The 14,955-nt window shown below is 59.4% G+C and overlaps 1 protein-coding gene across 1 annotated transcript in view; it reads right to left on the reverse strand.

Moving 5' to 3' along the window:
* The window catches only part of HMCN2 (hemicentin 2), a 136,104-nt gene that overhangs the window by 85,405 nt on the left and 35,744 nt on the right, over nt 1–14,955 (reverse strand). The window contains exons 15-22 of the mRNA XM_036329346.1: nt 14,404–14,553; nt 7,801–7,989; nt 7,050–7,145; nt 6,694–6,821; nt 5,374–5,518; nt 2,768–2,880; nt 2,482–2,641; nt 795–960 (exon numbers count right to left, since the gene is read on the reverse strand). Coding sequence (XP_036185239.1) covers nt 795–960; nt 2,482–2,641; nt 2,768–2,880; nt 5,374–5,518; nt 6,694–6,821; nt 7,050–7,145; nt 7,801–7,989; nt 14,404–14,553 — 1,147 coding nt within the window. The remainder of the gene's footprint in view (nt 1–794; nt 961–2,481; nt 2,642–2,767; nt 2,881–5,373; nt 5,519–6,693; nt 6,822–7,049; nt 7,146–7,800; nt 7,990–14,403; nt 14,554–14,955) is intronic.

The following is a 14,955-nucleotide window of genomic DNA, read 5'->3' on the forward strand; positions in this document are numbered from 1 at the left end:
ACCGCCCAGCCAAGGGGCTGGGACCAGGCTCTCCAGGGAGAGATGCGGGCTCCTTCCCCCCGCCCCCCCCGACCCCCCCTGCCTAACCCCACCCCCACGCACCACCTGGAGCTGAGAGACACCCACAGGGCATGGGGTGGGGGGACCCAGGCACAGGACCCCGGCTGCCTACAGTAGGCTGGAGGTTTGGAACAGCTCAGCAAACAGATGTTCTGAGATAGAGACCCACGTGTGGGTGTCAGAGGGGTGGGGGCGGCACAGACCTTAGTCTGGAACGTCTCAAAGGCCTTGCCAGGGCTGATGTCACCGGCCTGAGCCGCAGCCGCCCCCCGCCTCCGAGGGTCAAGGGCCTCAGGAGTGTCAAGGCTCCCTTGTCTGGAACCACCACCCCCACACCCCAGCCTGGAGGCGTGCGGCCTGGCTTTGAAGGAGACCCAAGCCAGCCCCCTCTCGCTCCCAGGACACCCGGCAGTTAGGGAGAAGCCTCAGTTCAGCTCAGATCGGGGGCTGCTGTGCCGATCACAGGAGAGTCTGCAGGCAGCTCCCAGCAGCCGCGGTGTGAAACACGGGGCGCCTGCCATTTCCGAGGAGTCTCGCCCTGGGCGTCACGGACCCTCTGCGGGTCCTCAGAGTGGCTTCAGGGGACCAGGGACAAAAGCGCTGCGTGCAGAAGGGAACCACACCCCGTGGAGCATCCGCAGCGTCCTCACACGCCCGGTCACTGGCCACTGGCCACCTGAGGCCAGGTTCCCCCTAAACCCCAAGCTCTTCCCCTGCCCGTGCACCTGGGTTACCTGTCAGGGGCGGCTGGCACAGGGTGGGAGTCCTTGGTCCAGGTGACCAGTGGGGGTGGGGAGCCTTGGGCCTCGCAGTCCAGGGTCACCTCATCACCGGCCTTGGCTGTGACTCTCAGAGGCTCGCCGGCATCATGTGAGAAATTCCCGTGGATCGTGGGCTTGGCTGTTGGTGGAAACAGGCAGAAACTGTGAGCAGGTCAGGGGGCCATGGGACGAGGCCCCAGGGGACCAGGACAGCTCCCCCAGGAAGCTGAGGTGGCACTGCCTCCTGAGAGGTGCAGAGGATGGGTGTGGCTCTGTCATCATGGGGGAGTGCAGGTTTGGGGGTGGGCTCAGACCCGATGGTTTCCCCAGTCCCTCCCCCGCCCCCCAATCTCTCCACCACCGCCCTCCCTCTGGAAGCTTGTTCTGCTAGAATGACAGGGACACGGTGCCCCCATCCCAGCTTCTAGCTTCTCTTCATCTGCTGCTCCCTCCCTGGGGACATTCGGGCAGGTCCTTCCTCCACCTCTTCCCTCTCCACCTTGTCCCCCATGATCATCCCACTTCCTCCCAGGACGTCAGACACCAGGTGACACCCAATCACCAGGTGACACCCAGTCTCCCTCTGGCCTCCTCCAACCCCATCGGGAGTTTACACTAACCTGTGCCCAACACCTGGCTCTCATATGAAGCGGAGGCTCCTGATGGCAGAGACTACCCCGAATCCCTCCTTCTCTATGCCGCCCCCCCATTTCCAGCCACGTGCTCATACACGGAAGGCACCCAGGACCTGTCTGGGCACCCATAACCACATAGGCCAGCCAGCTGGGGATGTGGAGGCCCAGGGAGCCCGCGTGTAGCTCCCTATACATCATGACGCTGAGAGAGACCCCGCTGGCAAAAAAATGTTTGCAACATGAAGACTGGCTCTGACAGTAAGCGATAGAAGACCAGCCGTGCCCTGCTCAGTCGGCCAGACGGCTACCGAGGGCCCAGTTCTGCGGTGCCCGCGGGGAAATAGCAGCAAGGCCAGGCCCCGCCCCGGTCCTCAGAGCGCCAGGGGCCACAGGGAGCACTGGTGCCCAACGGCTCGTGCACAATATTTATGTGCTCACAGTTGTGACGGGCATTGTGAAGGGTCTCGTCCACCCTCCACAGCAAGGTGATTTGACTCAGCCCGAGGGATCAGGGAGAACTGAGATCTGTGGATGGGAGGAGTTGGCTGGGCCAAGAGGTGGGGAAGGGCCTCCTAAACAGAAGGAACCACACGTGCAAAGGCCCTGCGGCACGATGGCCCCTTCAAGGAACTGAAAGGAAGTCAGAGGGTCTGGGCACAGAGCATCAGGAGGAGAGGCTGGCAGGGGGGTGCCCAGATGGGGGGCGGGGGCCCCGCGTAGGGCTGCGTGTCTTTCCGAGGCTTGTTAGGGTGACGGCTTCCCCACACCGGCTACAAAGGCCGAGACGGAGGAAGACAACCACCACACGACTTGACGTCTACGCGAGTGGGAGCCGCTCTCTGAGCACGTCCTCACTGCTAGGGACAGCGCTCCGAGAGGCCGGCTCTGGCTGGAGCGTTCCTTGGGGAGAGTGTGGGGGCAGGTAGATCAGGGCCCAGGGAAGATGCCGTACGGTCAGCGTCCCGGTCCGGACTCCACGCCTGCCGAGCCCCCCCACCCCCAGGATGGGGGCAGCCTTCACTCACTGTTGACGGACAGCCGCATCTCCTGGCTGGAGAAGCCCACGCTGTTCGTGGCCGTGCAGACGTAGGCCCCTGCGTCCCGGGGGGACGGCTGGGCGATGACCAAGGTGCCATCCTTGCTCACGCTGTAGTGGGGACCGCCGGAGGTCAGGGCACTGGTCTCCTGTGGTGGAGTCCCTGGTGAGTGACGTCAGCGGAGCCCACACCCACGGCAACGTGCATCGCTCCCCTCCCATGATGCACGGGGCCTGGCCCTCTGTTACCCTCAGTGGTCACGGGCTCCGCCTACCTTGGTCCAGGTGACGGTGGGGGTGGGGACTCCTGAGGCGACGCAGGGGAGAGAGGCCGGAACCCCTTCGTTGGTGACGTGGTGGGTGGCAGTGGACCGGATTCTAGGGGGCACTTTTAAAAAACAAACCAGTTTTGTAAACCACAGTTCACAGCCATATCCACACTGGCCAAAAGCAGAAACAATCAAACACCCATCAACCGACGATGGGTGAACAGGACTCGGTGTGTCCATGCTGAGCACCCCCAGCTTTGACAAGGAGGAAAGGTCTGGGGCTGCCCCAGGCACGAGCTTGAGGACGTGATGCCAAGGGAGATAAGCCAGACGCAGAAGGACAAATACTCTGACTCCCTCTATCCGCGGCGCCCGGAGTGGGCAAACCATAGAGCCAGGACGCAGAATGCGGGGCGCCGGGGCTGGGGGAGGGTGGGAGTCTGTTTCATGGGGACAGAGTTTCCGTTTGGGAAGATGAGCAAGCTCTGGAGATGATGGTGGTGACGGTTAGGCAACAGTGTAAATCCACTTTGTGACACTAGATTGTGCCCTTAAAAATGGTTAAAATGGGGCCCGGCAAGTGTGGCTCAGCGGTTGAGCGTCGACCCAGGAACCAAGAGGTCACCGGTTCGATTCCCAGTCAGGGCACATGCCGGGTTGCGGGCTCAATCCCCAATCAGGGGGCGTGCAGAAGGCAGCCGATCAATGATTCTCCCTCGTCATTGATGTTTCTGCCTCTCTCCATCTCCCTTCCTCTCTGAAGTTAATAACAATATTTTTTAAACGGTAAGTTCTGTTATGCAGATTTTAACACAATTTAAAAACAACAGTGTCAGCAGCGGAACACTAAGGCGTGGTCCCTCAGCCACCGCTGCCGTGTGGTCAGGCCCCAGGCAGAGGGCAGCCGTGCCTGGGAACCCGCGTGCCGTTTCTGCGCCCTGGGGCTTTGGATAAACCGTTTCGACTCTTGGCACCCATACTCCTTGATCCGCAAAAACAACTAAATGGACCCCAAGTCACTGCCCACTCTCTGAGGGTGGACGGATGAGAAATGGCAAAAAACAGAATTCACAGATCAAGTGGACTTGGGAACAAGTGCCACAGCCATCCTGGGCACCACCCGATCCGCAAGCACAGAAACGGGGTCTCTAAGAGGAGTCGGGAGGGGGGAGACCGGAGCATGTTCACACACACACCCGACGCCCCGGGACTCGCTCTGCGAAGGCAGCCTGGCCCGCTGACCCTGTGACCTGGACATTGATTTTCCCCTAAAAAATGGAGAATAGTGGATTCTTCCCGCCTATCCCGTGGGCATTTTATGAAACAAGATTTTTTTAAAAGAGGGTATTAACAGACGTGGTAAGTGACAAAATATAACCAGGCTTCCTTCAAACGTCTCGTCTTACACAAAAGAGAACGGAGGTACCCGGCTGGGAGGGCGAAGGGGAGCCGGGACTCGGGCGCTGTGCGTGGGAGAGGAACTGGGAAAAACACCCGAAAAGCCCTAAAAATGGGCCACCTCCGGGACTCGGCGCTCAGCTCCACAGTAAGGGGTTTATCCTAAGGACACTCGGCCCCGTGGGCAAAGGTGGAGGCACGGACGGTGACCCCGGGGTGCTCACGCGAGGGGACAGGCTAGAGCAGTGATGGCGAACCTTTTGAGCTCGGCGTGTCAGCATTTTGAAAAACCCTAACTTAACTCTGGGGCCGTGTCACATACAGAAATTTTTTGATATTTGCAACCATAGTAAAACAAAGACATATTTTTGATATTTATTTTATATATTTAAATGCCATTGAACAAAGAAAAATCAACCAAAAAAATGAGTTCATAGGTGTGCCATCCCTGGGCTAGAGGCTCACGGCGCATCCACGCAGGGCACGCAGCCTTAGGCCGAGACTCTGGGAACTTCCTGATAGAAAACATCATAAAATCTAGTGCCATGGGAAACACGCAGGCTCAGACAGCGGTGTAATGATGTGGCCCTAGCGTGGCTTAAAAACATGTATGTGTGTGTGTTTATAAGGAATTCACACACAGGGGAGAAATACACTCGCATATATAATTTATACAAAGAATATGTGACTTAGCCCTGGCCAGTGTGGCTCAGTCGGTTGGGTGTCGTCCCATGTACCAAAAAATTGCCCGTTTCATTCCTGATCAGGGCATATGCCTGGGGTGTGGGCTCGATCCCCAGTAGGGGACATGCAGGAGGCAGCCCATCAATGTTTCGTTCTCACATCAATGTTTTTTTTCTTTCTCTCTCTCCCTCTCCCTTTCTCTTTCTCTAAAATTAATAAAACTATTTTTTAAAAGTATATAACGTATATACAATTTATTACATATATATTGGTGTGTGTGTAAGCTCACATGTGTATGCAGTATGAAAGATACTAAAATGTAAAGTCATTCTGGTTAATCTTAGCTTTGCGTATTATAGAAGTATTTTTATTTACCTGGCTGGTCTCTCAATTTCCTACAGTGACTATGTACTACTTGTGCAATTTTTTTTTTTAAACAAAGGTATTCAAGATCAAGTTCCCCCCACGTACCCTCCCCCATCCCGGCCAGCCCCCGGCCCCACCCCACAACCTTGGGCCCCAGGACTCACCCTGGACGACCAGCTGCACATGCCTGTGCTGGGAGCCGGCCGTGTTGGTGACCACGCAGCTGTACTTCCCCGCGTCCTCCTGCAGCGCCCGGTCCAGGTGGAGGCTGCCATCAGCTCGCACCGAGTGCCGGCTGCCGGCCGGGAGCTGTGAGCAGGGGGGGGGGGGGGAAGAACCAGCTCAGAGCACAGGCCCCTGCAGAGCCCTCAGAAGCCACACTGCCCGCCAGGCCCGCAGGGCGCAGGCTGGACGAGAGAAGGTGGGGGAGCTGGCGGGGAAGGGGGGTGATGCTATGACTGCTCAGCCCCCAGTCCTTTCCAAAGACTCATTCAGGGGTAGGTGGGCCTCACCCCTAGCACCTCCCTCACTGCACTCTCCCATGGCCACTGGACAGGACAAGATGCCCGACCCAAGCCGGGGCGATGGGGGTCTCCCCCGGGAGGTCCCCCCCGTCTCGAGAAGCACCGTCTGCTCTGCACCGGGGCCCAGACAGCGGTGCCAGGACCGGGGCGGCGGGAACAGAAAAGCAGCCCCACAATCGCTGCAGCGTCTCTGGGGCTTTGAAGTTCAATGGAGGTGAGGGCACCGCCTTAAAGCCTCCAAGTCACAAGGACCCCCCCGTGTCTGAGGACAGTGCAGAGGAATTGAGGGGAAGGGAGGCAAAGGCGTGCACAGGAGAGGGGAAGAGAAGACAGGGTACAGCAGCCACCGTGCGCCCAGCACCGAGCTAGGCAGTCAGGCGGGTATTTAACCGCACAGGTCACTTCTCTGCCCGGAGCCAGAACGGGGTGACCAGTGCGAGGTGTCTGTGCCCCCGACATTCCCGCTCCCCAGACCTCAGCGCTAACGGAGGCCAGACCCCCCTGCTGAGCTCCCAGGGGGCCGGTGGACTTTAGAGCAGGGGTGGGGAACGTCCGGCCCGCGGCCCACGTAAGGCCCACGCAGTCCTTTGGTCCGGCCCTGCCAAGGCATGAGGGGCGAGTTAATTAAGTGTCTGGCCAAACAGAGCAGGCTGGTTTTTAAGCTGATGCTGCTGTACGGCCCGCGAACGATGTTATAAACATCCAATGGCAGGGAAGAGGTGCCCCACCCCTGCTTCAGAGGGTGACAATGCTCTCAGCACATTATCAGAGAAGGTTCTGGAAAGAGGCAGGGAAGAGAGGGAGGAAGGATGAGGACCTTCTACAACCAGGGAGCAGCAGAGCGGAGGCCAAGGTGTGACTGTGACGGCCACCCCCCCACCTCCCCTCCCCCGCTACCCCCTCCCCTCCTCCGCTGCCCCCCTCCCCCTCCCCCTCTACCCCGGAGGGCCCAGCACTCACTGGCTGGCCGGCCTTGAGCCAGCGCCTCTCAGGGAAGGGCCTCCCGGCCAGGATGATGCAGGGCAGCGACACGGGCTGCCTCTCCAGCACCCGCACGGTGGGGGCGCCGCTGGCGATCTGTGGGGGGGCTGTGGGGAAGGACAGGGTGCTGGTCACCCTGGATCCCCGTGGGCATCTGTGGGGACAGAGGCTCCACCCTCCCCGCCCCCGGGAACCTGCCCAGGAAGCTGGCTCCCCTCGGATACCTGGTCACGAACACATCTGTCCCAAAGGATGGGTGGTCACGGGGGGGGGGGGGGGGCTCCCTGGGTGTCCCACCTCCCACCTCCTCGCCCTCCCCAGATCCACCAGCGAACCGTGTCCAGTCACCAGGAGCCGGGTCTCCGCCTGGACCTTCCCAAAGACATTTTGTGCTTCACAGACATATGGGGCCTGGTCTTCAGGGACCACACCTGAGGGGCAGGAAAGAGGGGGGCCTGAGTGTTGGGGGCCACGGCACAGCTCCAGCCCCCGCAGGCTCGGCTCCCCAGCACAGAGGGAGCCCGTGGCACAGCCTGGCCCTGCAGGGGTCAGGTGGGAGGGCAGGAATGGCAGAGAGGAGAGGGATGGGGGATATGGCTGGGTGTGGAAGGGTGAGAAGGCCTCAACCTGCTCATCTGTAGAATGGGCTAATTCATCAATACCTATGCCTTGCAGTGTGATTGGGAAAAGGGTCAATAAGATGACGTGGACACTGCGCCCAGCATCCAGCCGCGCACATAGCACAGTGTAGCTTTAGCAGGGGTGGTGATGGTGATTGGTGGTGGTGATGGTGATTGGTGGTGGTGATGGTGATTGGTGGTGATGATGGTGATTGGTGGTGGTGATGGCAATGATGATGATGATGGTGATGGCTAACACCCATAATATTAAACCCAGGTGGTAACACTGTCACCGTCGTTACTATGACCAGTTCAGGGTAGTGAAATGACTTGACCAGAGTTGCCCAGTTAAACACGACCCCAAATAGCACCCACGGTCAGGGCTGGGCTCAGGGTCCTGCTCCCGGCCACCCAGACTGGGGCCACCCTGTCTCCCTGCCCACCTCCCCCAGCTCCAAGCTCTTACTTTCAAAAAACAGCACTCCTGACTCGGGCTGCCGGGTCCTGCTGGCCCGGCCCGGCTCCAGCGGCTGGCTGTCCCCACGGCGCCAGGTGACGGTCGGGGGCGGGCGGCCTGTGGCCCGACAGGCCAGGAGGGCGCTCCTGCCCAGCTCCACGGCGACCTCCCGGGGCAGCTCCATCAGCCGGGGCGCATCTGCAGGGAGGTGACCATCAGGGCTGGCCCCGCCTGGCCCCCAGGGGACTGTTCCCGCCTCCAGCCTGGCCTGAACCTGGGGGCTGATGAGTCAGGGCCCCAAGGCCACCCTGAGCTGGGCGGGACCCACCCTGGAGCGCTCTCAGGGGCGCCTCAGAGGCCTGTGCGGGGCTGGCTACAGGGCCACCGCCTGCTCCTGGCAGAGACGCCTCGGGGAAGCCCCCCTGGGAGGCCTGCAGGTCACAACCTGGCCGCAGGAGCCTCTGAGGCCGTCGCCATGCTCCTGGGACAGGGAGCTTCCTTTAGCAGGTGTCCTGGACTTGAGCAACCATCTCCACGGCCCCTTCAGTGACCGCCACCCCAAAGGGCCGGCTTTGTGGGGGGTTGGCAGCCATCCTGAATCTCCTCTCTACGGCTTTCTGTTTGCGGGACTTGTTGCAATGAGCATATGAAACACTACTGCAGAACCAAACTGCTTTGTAGGAATAATGTGACCTTAGGCTCTATGGTCCAAACGGGGACACTGGGAGAGAAAGGGGCTGCAGTAATAACACCACCAGTGGGGAGGGCACAGGAATGGGGAGGAGGGACGGGGGGTAAATGGGGGGGGGGGGGATGCAACATCTGTAATACTTTCAACAAGAAAGATAAATTCTTTATTTTCGTTATTTTTTAAAAATATTTTTTTATTGATTTCAGAGAGGAAGGGAGAGGGAGAGAGAGAGAAACATCAATGGTGAGAGAGAATCATGTATCGTCTGCCTCCTGCACGCCCCACACTGGAGATGGAGCCGGCAACCCGGGCCTGTGCCCTGACTGGGAATCGAACCGTGACCTCCTGGTTCATAGGTCGACACTCAACCACTGAGCCATGCCGGCCGGGCATAAAAATAAATTTTTAAAAAAATTACACCAGGACAACATTTCTGCACAGGCTTCCCTGCTGACCTGAGTTATAAAAAATGTAAACACACACGAGGATTTCCCCTAATTTCTGCCCCTCGAATCCCCAGAGCCCGTGCCCCTCCCCACGGTCACCACTGCTAATAGATGGTAGCGTTTCCTCCAAACGGTTTCTCTAAGCGTTGTCCTATTTTACAATCGGGGAGGAAAGATGAGTTATTTCCCAGAACAGACTCTCACCACCCTTGCGGCCCTGCAGCAGGCCAGAAGCAGCCCAACTCCAGCCAGGTCCCGGGCCTGGCCCTGCAGCCGCTGGACCCTGGCCTCGGGTCCTGGCCCCAGACCCACGGCCAGAAGGCCCCCAGCCTTTTGTTACGCTTCACATCCAGCTCCACGGAAAACACCCCACCTCTCGGTTCCTTCCATCTCTTTCCAGAAATCCCCCTGTCCGTCCAAATCATGACGTCAAACTCCCCCGGGCCTCGGGGATTAGGGAAGTTCCAGGGAGATGTAAACACAATTTGGAAAATTACAAGGAGGAAGATAGTCTTGGACCCCACCTCAGACGGGCCTGGCAGCCGAGACTCAGAATCCCAGAAAGCCTCTGCCCCAGGCTCGTCTCAGACGGGTCCTTGGGCCTGCAGGGGCCTGGGCCTGGGGGCATGGCTCTGCCGTCCCCCCCGCCCCCCAAAGCCTGCCTTCTCCACCCCACTCAGCCTGCCTGCAGGGCTCGGCTCCAACCTCCCTCCTCCAGGCAGGCCTCCCAGCTACTCTCTCTGGCTCCCTCCTTAGACCCCAAACAGCCTGACTTTGTCTCCCGAATCTGGGCTACTGTGAGGCGCACTCTCTTCCTCCTCCTCCTCCGAGGGCCGAACCTCCCCCTGAGATGGGACAGATCCTTATCATGATCAACAAAGAATACGTATGAAGGGTAGCATTTCAAATGCCTACCAAGTGACAGGCATGGCGACGGTGCTTCCAGGAATGTGATTTCATTCATCGTCTCAACAGGCTTAGGAAGTGGTATCACTGCAACTCCCATTTTACAGATGAGGAAACTGAGGGTCAGGGAGGTGAAAGAACCTGCCCCAGGGCACGACTTAAAGTCAGTGGCAGAGCCCAGGTCTGGCTGCGGCTAAGGCCCAGGCTCTCAGACACCGCACCCCTGCATCCCGGATGCCCTCGGGGACAACTTGGCGGAGCCCCAGCCAGAGCCGCACCCAGCTCCCGCATCCCCTCTCAGGGTGAATCCCAAAGGAGCCAATCCCAGACTCAGACCCTGCCCGGGACACTGTGACTCACCCTGCTCTGTAGCTGTCCCCCACCCTCACCTGGAGCCTCCAAAAGGCGGGACCCCAGAACCCTCGGATGCCAGAGCTGAAGGTCCTCTGGTCCCCTCGTTGGCCAGAGGAGGGAGCAGGGGGCCTGAGTCCCGCAGCACCAGGCGGGCTGAGGGCCAGGCTGCCGCCCAGCGTTCTTCCCAGGGCCCCGTGCGTGAGGCGCAGCCACCTCAGCTTTCAGGCTCCAAGCCCCCTCCTCACAGCTCCAGGGCTCCCCCTGCCTTCCCCCTGCGCCCTCTCATCTTCAGAGGAGCTGAGGGTGCTGTTAGCTGGGGCCGCTCCCCCTCCAGGAATCTCGCAGCGGAAAGACCCCATGGGTTCCAACAGCTGCCAAGAGGCAACCAGGAGAGGTGCCAGCTGCCCTTCCTCCCGCTCGGTCCCCAGGCCAGGGACACCGGCCTGCAGGCCCACAGCCTGGGCAGGCCCCACTGGGCACCCCGGGTGACCCCTTCACCACTCTGGGCCTCAGTTTCCCCACTGTAAGAGGTAAGTCTATTTTTACCCTGGCTCAAATATCTTAAGGTTCTGAAGCTTTCTCATCATTTGAGCCCCGGTAGCCACCTCCAGTCTCCTCAGCCAACCCCCCATTCCATGGCCTGGAGCCCGGGGGCAGGGTCGGTGGGAAGGAGTACACAGTCAGCCTTGACTCAGTTTGACCAGGGAGAGGGAGAGGTCTCAGGCCCGAAGACGATACCGATGACAAGGTGGACCCCACAGGAGGTTGGGACTGAGATGAGAGGGCAGAGAGAGGGTGGGGACTCACCCATTTAGAGAGAAATCAGCGGGGCGAAGTCTTTAAAGTCATAGAAAAGGCACCGAACTTGGGGAGGGGCGCCTGCCACGGAGTCAGTCACCAGCCATGGCACAAATCAGTGTACCCCACTCTGCCTCAACGGCCCTCGTCAGCCCCCCGGCCTACTGCACGTGCGCTGAATGTTACCCAGGCGAGCCCTGAACAAAACCCGTCGTCTCCTTAAATCTCCCAGGACCCCGTGGGCAAGGTCTATTACTATCGTCCCCATTTCACAGATGAGGAAAGCGAGGCTCCGAGAGGTAAACAATTTGGCCAAATCAGCAGCAGGACTCGACTGCGGGAGGCCAGGTGCAGAGCCGGTGCCAACCCTGCAGCTGGTCCACAGACCAGGCCCCCTCCTCCAGCGCCCGAACGCCACCAGGAAGGCAGTTCCCAGCTCCCCGGCAGGATGTGGGCACGACGCCCACCTGTGCTTGGCAGGGGAAGGCTCCGCCAGCCTGGCCAGGAAGGCTGGACCACAGCTGCCACCCAGATGGGCAGGACATTCCATTTCCCACCACTGCCGCCAGGCCAAAGCGCCCGGCACACAGGTGCTGGGCCACCGTCCACCGCTCCCCTGACCTCAAAGCCAGAGGCCACAGTGGCACAGTGCCCCAGAAGCCTGCCTTTCGGATGCCAGCTGCCTCTTCTCTCTGACGTGGAGAGGTGGCCCCAAGGCCAATGGCCGGCAGGCAAACGACAGGACCCGGCAGCATGTCAGCCTGGGCCCCGCAGAAATAAGGCTCTGCTGAAAAGAAATCAGACAGGGGGCAAAGGACGATGCCCGCAGGAATGCCAAAGCAGCCACCCCCAGGGCAGCCTCTCTGCCCACCCAGAGCCTACTGGCCAATCGCTAAGACAGTGGCACTGAGCAGGCCTTTCTCTCTCCCTCACACAGCATCTCAGAGACCACATCCGAGCTCACCCTGCTGGTGAGCATCAGGATCGAGTCCAGGGGCTCAAGGCTGGGACCCTGGGCTCAGATCCCAGCTCTGCCACCTGCCAGCTGTGTGACCTTGGGCAAGTTACTTAACCTCTCTGTGCTCATTTTCCCCATCGGTAAAGGAGATCATGATAGCACTCACCCCAAGGGCTGAGAGGATTACATGTGAGTGCATGAACCCTGCTTGGAGCTGGCCCTGGCACATGGCCACTCACAGAAGTGTTAGCTTCTACTTGTATCATCATCAGGCTCCAAGCCCGTGGCTTTCCACACCCACCCTGCCCCACCCAAGAGCCCAGCCATGCAGGAAGGTCTGAGCCCATAGCTTTCTTCCTTAAAACCTCTCGTCACCCCCACAGGACAAAGCCTGGACCCTGCCCAGCGCCTGAAGCCAGGCCGGGAGTGACCTACAGCAGGTAGCAGCCGCCTCAGCTGCCCCTCTCCCCACCCTCTCTATGTCGCACTCCCGGCCGAGCTTCTCTTGTCACGGGGGAGTCTGCACATGCTGTTCCCTTTGCCTGGAACATGTTCCACAGCTCGTCACCTGAATGACCGCTCTGGGCTCAGCTTGGACATCACCTCCTCCGAGAAGCCTTCCCAAACCCCCAATGTTGGGTCAGCCCCCTTTCCAAGGCACCCACAGACCCCCAAGGATGCCACTGAGTATTCCCACTGACCCCACCAGCTACCCAAAGGTAGATGCCACTGTGTCCCCAACACCGGCCTTGGAGCACAGGGCCTGGTCCACCTGGTGACCACGTATGGAGGAATGAATGATGGAACAAATGAATGAAGGCTAAGGGTGCCCCAAACCTGGGAGGAGCCCAACCCTGATACGCACAGTCCCCACCAGGCCCAGACCCTCCTGACTGGGCCTGCTCCACCCAGGGCTCTATCTCCTGGGGGAGCCCCTAGCCCAACTCACCCAGCCCCAAAAAGCACATTCCAGATTCTCTGCACCTCCCAGATCTCCCAGCACCTGTCTCTCCATTGTGGCTGCAGCAAACCCTCAGAGCCCAATCCGTCCCGGCTCAGCCTGCCAGGGAGCTGTGTCGACGACTTCCAAGCAGCTCCCAATGCCGGGACCCAGGCCTGGAACTCAGACATCACAGCCCGCACAGCCAAGGCCACGTAGAATAGACTGCCCTCTGTGAGAAGGGGACCATCACCCCTCGTTTACTAAGCAGTCACGATGGGCCGACCATGTGCAAAGCATTATGTGCCTGAGGTCACTGACCTCACAGCCACCCAATAAAGTAGTTTGGCCTGGCCAGTGTGGCTCAGAGGTTGAGCATTGACCATGCACCAAGAGGTCACCAGTTCGATTCCCAGTCAGGGCACATGCTGGAGTTGTGGACTCAATCCCCAGTAGCGGGTGTGCAAGAGGCAGCCGACTGATGTTGATGCTTCTCTCATCAATATTTCTCTCTTCCTCTCCCTCTCCTTCCGTCTCTCTCTCTACAATTAAAAAAAAAAAAAAAAAAAAGGAAGTGGTATGGTCAGCTGGGGGAAACTGAGGCTCAATGGCCTGACCAAACACAGATGGTAAGTGATGGAGATGAGCCTGGAGTGCAGGCTTCAGGATGACAACGCCCAGGCTCGCCTGCGTGGTAAGCGGCCTCCAGGATGGCTCTGTGACACCTGCCTCCTGGTACTCTCTCTCTCTCCTCCTTACTCCTGGGGGAGCCATGTCCCAAGAAGCTGCAGAAGCCCGCGTGGTAAGGACGAGGCCTCCCCCAGCAGCCACGTCAGTGAGCTCAGTGGGGATGCGCCCGCCAGCGAAGCCCCTCTCAGAACACTAGCCCTCCAGAACCGAGAGGGAAAACATGTTTATTATTTTAAGCCACAAAGTTTTGGGGCAATTGTGACCCAATGAGAGATAATACAGCAGGGAGAGGGGGTGGGGAACAGCCACAGGGGGGATACATGGTGATGGATGGGGACTTGACTTGGAGTGGTGAACACACAGTACCGTGTACAGACGACGCATTCTGGAATTATGCACCTAAAACCTGTAGAATCTTGTTCACCAGTGTCACCCCAATAAATTTAATAAAAAGGGAAAAAAGAGCCCTAGCCGGTTTGGCTCAGTGGATAGAGCGTCGGCCTGAGGACTGAAAGATCCCGGGTTCAATTCCGGTCAAGGGTCCATGCCTGGGTACATGCCCAGTAGGGGGCGTGCAGGAGGCAGCCGATCAATGATTCTCTCATCGCTGATGTTTCTATCTCTCTCCCTCCCTCTCCCTTCCTCTCTGAAATCAATTTAAAAAAATAAAAGGAAAAAAAGAGGTAAGGCATACCCATCTCCCTCGGACCTCCTTGTCCCCAAGTGCTCGGGACCCCGCACTGGCCGGCTACCTGGAGGGGTTCTCTCCCGCCGCCCCGGCTCGGCGGTGGGGTAGAGGGGCGGGCAGGCGGGGACAGGCAACACTCACGTCCAACCTCCAGCCGGATTTCCGCAGAGGCGGCGCCCAACTCATTGACGGCTCGGCAGGTGTAGACGCCAGCATCCCTCTCCTGAGCCACCGGGATCCGCAGCGCCCCAGAGCTGGAGTCCTCAGGGGCCAGGATCATCTCGAGACCCTCTGGACCAAAGAGGAGAACGCATCAGGCTCGGCCCGCGGTCGCCGTAGGGGGCTGGGGCGCAGCTCCCTGACCCCAGGCTCCTGCCACGCACAGGCTGGGGCCTGGGGCAGTGGGGGAAGGTTCCCCGAAAGTCTGGGGACAGAGCTGTGGTTTTGCCAGAGGAAAAGAGTTCTGGAGACGGATGATGGTGACGGTTGTACGATGGTGGGGTGTCCCTGATGCCACTGAACTATGCACCTAAACATGGTGAAGATGGTAAATTTTTCCTGTGTCTTTTACCGCAATTAAACCTTTTAAAGTCAGCACCACTCAGTCAGTCCCCTGAGCCCCTCTGTGGAACAGGAGTGAGGCCCAGGCTGTCTCCCTCCATGTAACAGGCTCTTCACCCAAGAACTCCTTGC

The sequence above is a fragment of the Myotis myotis genome, unplaced genomic scaffold, assembly GCF_014108235.1.
Source record: "Myotis myotis isolate mMyoMyo1 unplaced genomic scaffold, mMyoMyo1.p scaffold_m19_p_12, whole genome shotgun sequence".
NCBI lineage: Eukaryota > Metazoa > Chordata > Mammalia > Chiroptera > Vespertilionidae > Myotis > Myotis myotis.